Below are 12123 nucleotides of genomic sequence, written 5' to 3' on the forward strand. Positions count from 1 at the left end.
GGTGGTGCCTCTTCCCATTCAGGGAGCAGGCAGGCCCCCTCCTGGGGGGTGGGGGATGTTAGCCCAAAGCAGTCCCTGCAGGTCCCACTGGAAGTCCCCCAAACCCCCCCCCCACCCCGAGCTGGCCCTGAGCACCCTGCGAGGCTGCTGACCAGCTTTCCCTCCACTCCAGCTACAATGAGTTCTACTTCCTGACCCACCCCGCCCTGTTCATCGAGGACCACTTCCCGGACAACAAGAACTGGCAGCTGCTGAAGCCCCCACAGTCACTGAGGCAGTTCGAGAACAACATGTACCACAAGAGTGAGTTCTACAACAAGGGGATGCTGAGCGCCCACCCGGACACGCCCGTGATCAGAACAGGTAACCGCGGGCGGGTGGTGGGGCGCCGGCTGGAGGGACAGGGCAGCCTGCTCAGTGCCGCTAGGCGCTGGGGCCCCCTGGGACTGTCCTTCCAGGCCCAGGAGCTCCATGTGGGGGGAGAGGACACTGAGGCAGCCATTGGTGCAGGGACAGAAGCCTCCTCACACCAGCATGTACCAAGAAGGGCCATGGAGGGAGCTGAGGGCTTTCCTACCCCCGGGCTGAGGCCCCCACACTGGTGGAGCCTTGCTCAGCTCCTAGCAGCAGGGGCAGCTCGGCCCTGGCTGCACCCCCTCCCGGTTGAAGTTGACTGCCCTGCCGTCTTCATTCCCCAAACTCCTGCCAGAGGGCACGGCTGGCCCGGCTGGGTCGGTGTCTGTGTCAGTGGTCTAACCGGAGTGGCAGGGGTCCCCCAGGACCCAGGGTGGAGAGAGGCTTTCTTAGGGAGGGGGCCACTGAGCTGGGTCCTAGGAGCTGGAGGAGAGCAGGCATCCTGGTACATGGGGACGGACATGTTCCGGGAACCTATGAGCTCAAGCTCCAGAGACCGGAGCCTGGAGTCCCAGGCCAGGCTCCAGGGGGCTGCTGCTGGCTCTGCTCACCTCTGCTCCACCTCCCTCTTCCCTGGGGCAGGACCAGCCTTTTCCAGCTAGCTGTCTTGGGGCTAGGCATGAGGACCCCAAGCTGAGAGGTCCCCATGGCTGGCCTTGCTCCCCACATCCCCATGGCAGCATTGTTTGCACATTATGAGGCATAATGTGCCAGCTCCAGGGACCCAAAACTGTGCCATGGGCCTCACAGGACTCTCTCCAGAGGACTGTCTCTTACACATCTCCAAGGTTTGGGGGATGCTGTGGAGGGGAAGAACAGATGAGAAGGTCGTGGGGATGAAGGGCAGTGCCCCCGGAGGATGTGAGAAGACGCCCTGATGTCCTGAGGAGAAGGCCCTGGCACTGGCCAGGCTGGAGGGTCCAGACCTCGGCAATGGTCTGCAGTTTGATGGTAACCGCAGAAGTGAGCCCAAGAGGCGCAGGGAGGGGATATTTTCCCAGGAGCCCTCAGGCTGCCGCATGCAGGCCCCGGCCAGTGTCCCACACATCAAACGTGAATTGCAAGGGCCCCTCACAACCAATTCAGATGTGAGGTGGAACAGGAGGGGACCATGAGCAGTTGAGGGCGGAGACAGCTCTGCCCACGGAGCTGACTGAGAAGAGGAAGTGAAGGGAGAGGGTTTCCACCCTCTATTGTTCTTGGCCACTTTCTTTGGAGGTGACCTTGGGACCGGTGTCCCGTAGGTACCGAAAGGTCATAGGCAAAGCGTGTAGAGAAGAAAACAGCAGAAAGCACAAAGAGCCCCACAAGTAGTGTGATGGAAAGGGAAGCAATGATGGCCGTGGGCACTCAGAGGAATGGGAAGAGGACCAAGCCGGAGAGGGTGGCGGCCCACGGGGAGGGTGTGGCCTGCAGCCTGGGTTTCCCCAGAAAGCCATGAAGACTTAGGAGAATGGAGACAGAGGCCAGATTTCAGAGCCCAGTGGGGAGAGGGGACCTGCCTTGGGGAGGGGCTTGGGGGTGTAAGGTGGGTGAGGAGTTGGCAGTGCCTGAGAGGGTAAGGGTAGAGGCAGAGAGAGGGCTGATGCCAAAGACGCTCCCGTGCACCCACTGGATCTTCAGGCCACAAACACGGCTAGATGCCCCCATGAGAGAAGCATGGGGCAGATGGGGGGTGGGGCAGGGAAGCAGCCCCACCCTTTGAGCACAGTCCCCAGGAGGGAAGCCATTCCAAACCATTTTTAAGGCGACGTGTTGACGTGACAGCTGTTGTCACTGTGATGAACAGATGCTGGAGGGAGCGGTGTGAAGGCGAGGCTCGGGACGTGGAGGAGGAGATGGTCAGAGGTGGCTCTGCAGCCAGGGCCCGGCCCTCCTTGCTCCTGGGCCCCTCCCCGGCTCTGGAATCAGGCGAGGCCTCCATGCAGCCTTCATCTAACCGTTAGTGGTCGGCAAACTCATTAGTCAGCAGAGCCAGATATCAACAGGACAACGATTGAAATTCCTTTGGAGAGCCAAATTTTTTAAACTAAACCTCTCCTAACTCCACTTCTTCAAAAATAGACTCGCCCAGGCCGTGGTGTTTTGTGGAAGAGCCACACTCAAGGGGCCAAAGAGCCACATGTGGCTCTCAAGCCGCAGTTTGCCAACCACGGACCTAACGTGAATCAGATGAGGGAGGTGGGCACATACAACTGGGGGCAGATTTTCTTCCTGGAGACCCCAGCTTTCCACTCCCTCAAAGAGAACCTCCTGAAGGCGGCAGGGGCACGTGGTGGGCTGCAGTTGGCGTATGTCACGTGTGGTGACATCCCATTGGACACTTGAATCCATCCTGGTGAAAGTATTTGCACCATGGACATGGGCAGACCCTGCACATCAGGGTTCTTCCTCCCGAGGCCAGTTGTTGTTACACATGTACCAGCGCCTCCTCCCGGGCTGACCCCCTCTCACCTGGCCTTGGCTTTCCCTCCACAGTGAACGGCAAGGCCACCATCACCGTGGAGAGCTGTGCCCCGACCCCGTTCATGTTCATGCTCAACGGCAAGCAGGAGCATGGGCTGCTGAGCCTCCAGAAGAACGGGATGAAGCTGGACGTCTACCCCCCGACCATGGGCACCCACAAGCTGCAGATCTTCGCCAAGGGCAGCTCCGACGTCTACAGCTCCGTGCTGGAGTACACGCTCAAGTGCAACTACGTGGACTCGGGGGTCCGGCTGCCCTCAGAGCTGCACCAGCCCGTGGGCCCCAGCTGGTTCTCGGAGCAGATGGGCATCCGGAAGCCCTCGCACCCGGACCCCATCATCCACACCAGCGACGGGCGCTGCTCCGTCAGCTTCGGCGTGGAGGAGGGCGTCAGCGTCCTGGCGTCCCTGCACGGGGATGAGGGCCCCGTCACCGCGGAGACCCAGCGGCGCTACATCTTCCAGCTGCAGCGGGAGAAGCGGACGGAGCTGAAGGTCCAGCTGCCCCGCGCCGGCAAGTTCGCCCTCAAGATCTTCGTCAAGAAGAGGCAGGAGCCGGGCAACTACGCCTTCGTCTTCAACTACCTCCTGTGCTGCTCCAACACCAAGGTGAACTGGCCCGTGTTCCCCGAGAGCTTTGGCAACTGGGGGCAGGGCAACGAGCTGCTGGAGCCCCTGTCCGGGGTGCTGCCCGCCAACCGGAACGTCCCGTTCAAGCTGAAGCTGCCCGGCGTGGCCAAGGCCCTGGTGAAGGGGCAGGACACGTGGCCCCTGACCCTGAACGGCGAGGGCTACTGGGAGGGCAGCTGCAGCACGGCCGGCTGCCAGGAAGTCTACGTCATGGTGCTGGAGAACGCCAACCACAACTTCTATTCCTACATCCTGAAGTACACAGTGAACGACCAGTGAGGGCCCAGGCCCTGTGCGCCCTCCCCCTCCAGGGAGGGCCCCCGGGAAGGGCAAAGAGCCCAGGACACCCCCGGAGTCTGCATGGAGTCACGCCCAGGCCTCTGCCTCCACCTCCCTGCCCTGCTGCCACAGCTGCGATGTTTGCGCTCCAATGGCCGAGGGGACAGAGGCAAAGGCCCCTTGGGAGACAAAGGTGCTATGTAAATCCACGGTATTGTTCGCTGTACCCCACGGCCCACGTGCCCCCTCTCGTATGCACGCTGCTGTCGCTGTTGTAGGGCAGATGTGGGGAAGCAGGAAGGGGTGCGGGCCAGGCTGAGCGCTCGCTCATCACGGGAAGGTGAGAGAATTCATGCTCTGCGGGGCCCTGGAGGGACGTGGTTTGCAAGGCTGAGTCGCCTTTCATCCTCGGCCCCTTCCCAGGGGCATCGCAGTGTCCCTCACCCACTCCGGGATCCCAGATCGGACTATCATTGGTCTCCCAGACCCGAGCATCTTCCGCATTCCTGCTGCCTCTTCCTGAGGTGCTTCTTGTTCTTCGAGAGCCCTTGGAGGGGAAAGGTGTGAGGAGGACGGGAGCTCCCCCAACTGGCCGCAGGCTCGTGGCCCCCACAGCCCCCTGTGTACAGTGGAAATGTGGCAGCAGAGAGGTGATGGGGAGACTGAAGCAGAGAGGAGCCCGTGCCCACGCTTGGGTATCCTGGCAGATCTTTGCCAAAGGCCACTCTGACATCATCCACAGCTCAGTGCTGAGGTGAGGGCCGACGCCTCCGGCTCTGTGCTCCCAGAGAAGCCTGTCAGCTGGGGGTGGCCTTCCAGGCCCTCTCTGAGCCTGCACCCTGTGCAGGGAACCTCCGGAGGCCTGCCGGCCGCTGGGAGGCCTTGCTGATAACCCTATACACAGACCTGGGCGGAGGCCAGGCGAGGGAGCAGTGTGACACTGCAATGCCAAGGAGGCTCCCAGAGAATAGGGCTCTGTGGGCCCCAGGAGTCTCCACCAGCAAAGCCACAGCTGTGGGGGAAGGGGGGAGACCTCAGCCTGCCCTGGGAGCAGTTTCTGTGATCGTCCCTATCCCATCTCCCTCCCTTTCTCTGACAAGAGAGGCCCTCGGGATCCCACCTTCCATGGGAACAGTCCGGAGTCTCTTGCTTACTCAGGTCCGAGACTGTCCAGCTGGCCCTCAGCAGCACCTCGGGCAGGCGTTACCATGGCAACGGCAGAAAGGCCGGCAGGGGAGAGGGAAGGATGGAGAAGGCCCTGCATGGCTGATGCAACACCATCCGACTAGCAGAGGCTCTCCAGGTGGCCCCTGCTGACCTCCTGGCTTCCCCAGCTCTGTGTCCTCTGCCTGTCTCAGTGCCCCCGGCCCCTGAGAGCCAGCTCTGCCCACCTCTTCCTCCCTCCCCCACTGCCGCTCCAGTTGCCCCCCAGGCTCAGCTACAGCCAGGGTCCTCCAGGGATCCTCAGCCTCCTCTGCCTTCCTTCTCACATTGGGGTAGCATTCCACCCATGTCTGTGGGGGCATTTCATCAGCATCAGGCACCTGCTGGGGATACCCAGGAAACAAAGGGGCCCCGCCCCTCACCCTAGGGCTCAGGGTGGATGGCAGCAGCCTCCTCACCCAGACCTGCCTGAAGTTCGAGGCTCCCAACACGTCAGTCCATCATCTACCCGTGGGACATGAGGGGAGCACCCCACAGGGTGGGGGGGTGAGCGGCCCTGGCCTCCATCCAGTGCCTTCTGGCAGGCTCTGCCACCCAGGCATTCAGCACCCTGTCACTCACCTGCAGAATGCACAAAGGCCCCTGGAGAAGGAATGGCTGTGCTCCAGGGCCGGGGAGCAGGAGGGGCCTTTACACCCTGGAAACAGCCTTTCCTCACACCTTTGGTTTTTATGGGCCGAAAGGAATGTGCTGTTTCATCAAAATAATAAGTGCCTTCCATGACTCCTGTCACTCACTGGACCCGGATTGGGCCGCCTCCTGCTGAGAAGGACACGCATCTCTTTAAAAGCCTTGTTCCCAATCCATATATGCTGGACCACGCCGAGGATGCCACCCAGCAAAACGGGAGCTGTCTGGAGAGGATGGAGGCCCAGCCTCTCAAAGCGCCTGCAGGGCATCCGCCTGCCCTTCCCCCCTCAATTAACCATGCACCCCCGTTGTAAAGACAGCTGTAGACACACAGCCAGAAAATCACCTGCATTTCTTTCCCACTGAAGTAAAAATACATGAAATGAAATCCCATATTCATGAATTTTTACACGCATGCTGCTCAGGGTGGAATTTGGGGGTTGCATTTTTTGAAGTCTTTTATTCAAAATCCCCCCTTCCTTTGTTTCCCCGGCTTGGAGTCCCAAGCAGTCGGCGGGATGGCACGGGCGCCCCCTAGTGTCCGACGTGCAGAACTGTCGTCGCTGCACACCTCGGCGAGGCTGAACCGCTCTCTCGCCAGGGTTTTCCTGTAGAATTTGTTAAGTGCTGCTGAGATGTGTGTGTGTTACATTCACTTGGTGCTCTCTCGTGGCTTCCCAGTGCTTTCTCGTGTGCACACCAAGCACTTTTTTCTTTTGCCACGCACAAGCTGTGAAGCGAGCCTGGGGGACAGCCTGGCGAGAAGGCACGGACTATAATAGGATTTGGGCGTGCTTGGCCAGGAAATCCCAGTCTTGGAACAGGGACACTGGATGTAGGACAGGACGGGACAGCCTTGACCACACTCATTACTATGCCCGTGAAGGACCGAAGCCAATCAAACTCAGAGAGCTTCAGCTGGCAAGTCCAGGATGGCCAGCCCTCAGGCCGCAGGTGGAAAGGTGCCCTGGGTTCTGGGTTTGGAAGGGACGGAAGGAAGGAGAGAGGGATGGAAGATGCAGGAGCAAATGGGCTACACCCGTGAAGGCAATTAACTTCTTTTCAGCTTGTTTGGAAAGCGGCTCCAGCACAGCTGGACTTCGTTTTCAGTCTGATTCTGTCTGATTCTGATCCTCGTGAGTTCCCCAATGTTACATTGTCCCACCAGGACAGACTCCACACACCCAGCCTGCTGAGATCAAAGGGAAATAAATAGATGAACTGAAGCATGAAGGATTTAGGCTAGACACAAAGAACTGTTTCCTCCTGTTGTTGCCAAGAAAGTCTGTGACATCCTCCTCTCAAAGGACTTGGAAAGTGGGAACCTGTTAGAAGCCACGCTGCGAGGACCAGGCTCCCTCCAAACCAGTTCCTCTCACAACGCCCTGGACCACCTACGGCAAACACAGGACGAGCGGTACTGCCTTCTCCCTCCCAGTGGGCACCGTTCGGGCGCGGTGTGCATCTGTGTCCCACACCAGGCGATCGGAGGTCTATCGTTTCTTTTCCTTTGGAATGACTAAGTTGGGCATCTTTCCGAGGTGATTGCTTTTCATTATGCGTGCATTGAGTTGTGTGGGCCGGTGGCTGTTGAGTATGCTTTTCCCACATTGTTGCTGGTGGTGTTTTTCAATAAAATTTATATTCATTTTTATCCAACAATGTAATTATCGATCTGTTCTTATCACTGCTCACACAAGAAGGGGAAACACACACACACACACACACACACACACACACACACACAGAAACACTTTCATGTTCAAAGGAAGCCCTAGGGATGGGAGGGGGGAAAATCAATGTCCCAACCATTTAAACGTGGTGGTGAGATGCAAATGGCATGTCAGGCAAATAGCTAATTCACATTAAAGAAAATGTAATTAGGTTAGCTCCCGCCCCTCCCCAGCTCACATGCCTTTGAAGAACATGAAGGCAGTGAGTCTTTCATTGAATCTTGTTTAACTTGAAATTTTTAAAGCCAGTCCGAATTTCTGTTTTTAGTGGGAGAGGGGGGAAAAAATCTACCCCAAATGCCTATCTCCGTATTTTTCATTTGAATATATAAATATATATGTCTTGATAGTCATATACAGGCAGGAACTTTCCAGCAGGCTTTCTAAACAGATTATTCATAAATTAGACATTTAGGGAAATATAGCAAATGAAAATCTATAGACTCCTCTAGGAAGCTGCCGTCACCATGGAGACCATTCTCCTCGCTGTGCAGTCAAGGACAAAAAGAATTCCCCCCCCCCCCCCAAACCCGCCCCGTCGTGGCCCTGGCTGCCAGATCCGCGAGCAGCAGCCCCAGCATGCTTCTCCTTAGGATGGAGGCCCCCAGGGAGGACCCCGCCTCCAGCAGCATGTTCAGGGGAGTCAGAGGAAACAGTCTTCGCGTGACTAAGAGGAGGAACTCCTGGATTATTAGAACGCTCTGAAAATGCCAACCCGGGGCTGGTACGGGTGACCTCTAACGTTCCTTCCAGGCGGGAGAGCCTGTGATGCTGTGTCTGGGAGAGCGGGCACTGGTGGGCGGCAGACCTGGGCGTGTCAGCTGCGGAACATCTGAAGGGCCCCGCTGGGCCCAGGGCTGGCCCGGCACCCCCAGCAGAAGGTGCTGCTGTCTTCTCTCTTGCCTGAGGGCAAAGGGCTGGGGAGGGCCCAGCCTAGGACCAAAGGGGAAGCAACAGCCCCCCCACACGATGTTGCTTCTCTCTGATTTTGCAGGCAGAACTAAAGAAAAAGAAAAGTCAGGCAGCAGCTCAGATGCCCTCCCTCAGATGTCTCACAGGCATCCCAGAGTCAAGATACTGAACCAAAGTCACCCTTCTCCCCTAGATCACCTCCAACTCCTTCGGGGTCCCCAATTACCTCCAACTCCTCCTGGGCTCCCAATGCAGTAAGTGCCTCCCCATCCCTCAAACAAGCAACTCTCCTGGAGACAGTCCCACACACACAGTGTGAGAAATAAGTATGCATTTTGCTCTTAAATAACCAAAATAACTAAGTTAAACTGCTGGTGGCCACTAGTGACTCCATCTCTCCCCTCCCCCCATCCCACCCGGCCCCCTAATGGTGAAATCTGGTCTCTGCTGGCTATGGCTCATTTCTGACCTCTTCTACTAGTAATTCCACGTCCACTCCATGGCTCAGCCTTTGCCATAACTCAAGCCCTCCTCATCTCTCCGTTCCACGTTCGTGACTGCTTCCTGTGATGCAGGAACCCTCCACCTACCTGCCCCAGGCTTCCCCGCTCTCATGTGAACTCCAGGACTATCGGCCGTGTTAAGACAAGGTTTCCCTGAAAGCCTTCCAGAAGTTGGCCACCCGCCTACGGAGAAGGCTTCGTTTGTCCCTGGCACTGATGGAGAGGTAGGTCTTCGAACAAAAACTGGTTTTAATCTGGAGGCAGGAAACATCCCAGAATCCCCTTCGTTTTGGGGGGCTCTGAGGCTAGGTGCTGCAGTCCTCACTCTCGGGCGACAGTGTGTGGGATGGCTCTGAGCACCACAGCCAGGGAGGGGCCTGAGGCTGGGTGCAGAGGTGCAGCCCTGAAAGTGAGCAAGCTACACCCTGTAAGTCAGAGTGCCCCCAGGAAGGTGGGCGGCAGTGGGCGCTCAGGGCCTTCCTGGGGCCATGAATAGTTCTGTGGCATTTCCTTTTCTCAATCTAGTTAGGGTTCCTGCCCAGGTTTCCCCCACCCCCAATCCCATTTCAATGAGATCCCATGCCCTCCACGCGGTGCTCCTGTTGAAAAGCACACAGATAGAGATGAGGGCGTCTGCTGGCCCCACCTGCGCCCACCCAGACAGAGCCCAAACACATAAGCCTTCCTGCAGAAAGCTCCTGAACCCCAGGAGAACACGCTGTCTTAGGAAAGAGCTGTGGAATGGCAAGTCTTTGGTTATTTAAGAGCAAAATGCATACACATTTCCCACCCTACGTGGGACTGTCTCCAGCAGAGTTGCTCGCTTAGAAAACAGCGCTCCAGGGGACAGTCAGAGCCGGTTTCTCTGAGCCAGGCCATCCTCAGGGCTGCTCCTAAAGGGAACGCCTGCAGGGTGTGGTGACAAGGAGCCTCCAGGTTCTTGGCACATCCGGTGGCCAAGCCGAGTCACGGGGGTTTGAGAACGAGAAGGACACCTGGGCAGGGCCTGCCAGGGGTTTCATGCCTTTCCCTGACACCAGCTCTCCAGATGTTTGGCCGCTGTTGCCTGGAGCACTGGGTTAAGAATTCTGAGGTCACATCTGTTGTGATTAGCGAGCGAGCCACAGCCCCTCCATTGAAGGGTGAGGTGTGCCATGCATTTGCCAATCCTGACGTAAAGGCAGCCACATCAGGCTGAGACCAAAATAACAAAGGAGGTGGTTCCGATCCGATCTGATCTGATCCAATCTGTGGGCGAGCACTGGCTTCCCAGCCACCTAGCCCACTGACAGCCAGTCAACCCGCAAACGTGGGTCCAGGGACGCCCTGGAGGCCCCCTGACCACTTCTGGGCTCCAGGAGGTGCCACTCAACGTGCCCTCCTTGGCACACAAATGCCCATTTTGCTCCAGGAGGAGGGAGCCCGAGCCAACCTCCTTTGCTATTTTATCTCCGTAATCAAACAACACGTTGCCTTTAGAATAAGTGATCAGTAAGTGTGAAGTGAGCATCCATTTGTCGTTTCAAAAATGAATGACCACATCACCGGACTTATATGCATGGCTGTTGACCAAAAAGACTGTTAAGTTACAACCGCTAAATATTCAATAGTTACTTCCTCCTTCACCCCTCCACCACCCCCCCACTAACTAACACAGTGAGAGCGGGCCCGTGGGAAATGTTTGTTTCCAGGAAGAAAGAAGTGGCCACCTGGCTGGCACACGAGCAATCAGGGCAACAGATCGATCGGAGGAGAGCCCTTCCTCCCAGGGACCCTCTGCCTTCAGGGCGTGCTGGCATCCTTTGTTTTCATCCAAGGGACGGCTGACTGCCTCCCTGACACAAGGCATCAGCCATCATCTCACCCTGGCTGTGTGGCGGGACCCAGGCCTGCCCCTTTTTTTGGGGGGGGGGGGGGCGGGCAGGGAGTTCTGTGGACAGGCTTGCGGAGCGAGGGCAGCGGGAAGCCACTCCGTGAGTGACCGGGAACAACTGGGCAGCATCATTAATGCAGCCCAGATGTCAGGAGCGAGGGGCCTGGGCAGCTCCCATATGGACAAACCACTGTGATAAGGGGAAATGAGGAAATGATTATTTAATGCAAAATGACTGCAGAGTTGCAGATTGCCCAGTGAGCACTTAGCGATGTGTGTGTATCTGTATGCATGTGTACACCCAGAGGGTCTGAAATTTAACATTTTATGATATTATGAAAAATGTAGCGTAGCCAAGATGTCAGAGGCATTTGGCGGCCGTCCCCCGACCCCCAGCTCCTCTGTGGTCACTTGCCCACGGGTCTGGGGCGAGCGTGGGCACCAGGCAGGCGCGGGCACCCATTTCATCGGCACCAGATCCCCTTCCCGTCTCCCAGGAGAAACACAACGAGGAGAAGAGGTCACCTGGGCATGGGAGGAAGCCCACTGTCAGTCAAAGCTTCGCATGACATTTTCAAAGCTCAGCGAGAGTGTTAAAAGACCATTTTTAAAAGAAGTTAATGGGGGGGGGGGGGTGTGAGAGATGGAGAAGAGTATGGGGAATAAACAGTGATGGACGGAGACTCAACATGGGGTGGTGAAGAGAGTACAGTGTACAGACAATGTGTTGTGGAATTGCACCTGACATCGGTATAATTTTGTGAACCAGTGTCACTCCAATTCATTCAATAAAAAGGAAAAATAAAAAGCGAATGGGCTTCTTTCTGGAATGGACTCAGCCACTGGTCCCTGTTTGGCTGAAAGCCGTTCTGCGCAGTCAGGAGCCACGACTGTGGGATCGAAGGCTCTCTTTCCTTCACATTTAACGTGGATTGGACTGGGGAAGCCCTGCAGGTAGCTGGAGACCTCCTCACAGAGCTCTGGCTGTCCTGAGGCTGGGGGCCTGGGCTCAGACCCTGGGGACACACCATGAAGAGTGCTACCCCAGCCCTGCCACCACCTGTCTTAGCTTCCTTGGCAGCTAAGGGGATGACACTCAGGGCCTGATCATGGAAGTTTCTTGTGGGGCTGGAATAAGCTAACACACACACACCCCGAGAACAGAACAGTCCCAGCACACAGCAGGTGCTCCGGGAGGGCTGGCTGCCATCCCCACCACACCACAGTGGTCACCACAATATGAGGAGGTACTGTTCCCTGAAGAATCCAAAGGCCCAGCCCCTCTTGGAATCACAGATGTCACTGCTTTCAGGCTCTACAAGAAGAAACCTGTTTCCAACACCAGCCCCCCTCCCCTGCCTCTCCTGGAACCCTCCAGAGACCAGGAACTCAGCACTCCTCCAGCCACTGTTACATTATTGGACCCCTTCATTGAAAAGGCCCTTCCCTCAGATGTAATG

General features: G+C 57.2%; 1 protein-coding gene across 1 annotated transcript in view; it reads left to right on the forward strand.

Moving 5' to 3' along the window:
- Window positions 1-3926, forward strand: part of KY (kyphoscoliosis peptidase) — a 39349-nt gene extending 35423 nt beyond the window's left edge. Inside the window, exons 10-11 of the mRNA XM_036431397.2 lie at window positions 173-363; window positions 2893-3926. Of these exons, the coding sequence (XP_036287290.1) occupies window positions 173-363; window positions 2893-3788 (1087 nt within the window). The 3' untranslated portion in view covers window positions 3789-3926. The remainder of the gene's footprint in view (window positions 1-172; window positions 364-2892) is intronic.
- Window positions 3927-12123: the final 8197 nt, after the last annotated feature.

The sequence above is a fragment of the Pipistrellus kuhlii genome, unplaced genomic scaffold (assembly GCF_014108245.1).
Source record: "Pipistrellus kuhlii isolate mPipKuh1 unplaced genomic scaffold, mPipKuh1.p scaffold_m20_p_11, whole genome shotgun sequence".
NCBI classification, from domain to species: domain Eukaryota; kingdom Metazoa; phylum Chordata; class Mammalia; order Chiroptera; family Vespertilionidae; genus Pipistrellus; species Pipistrellus kuhlii.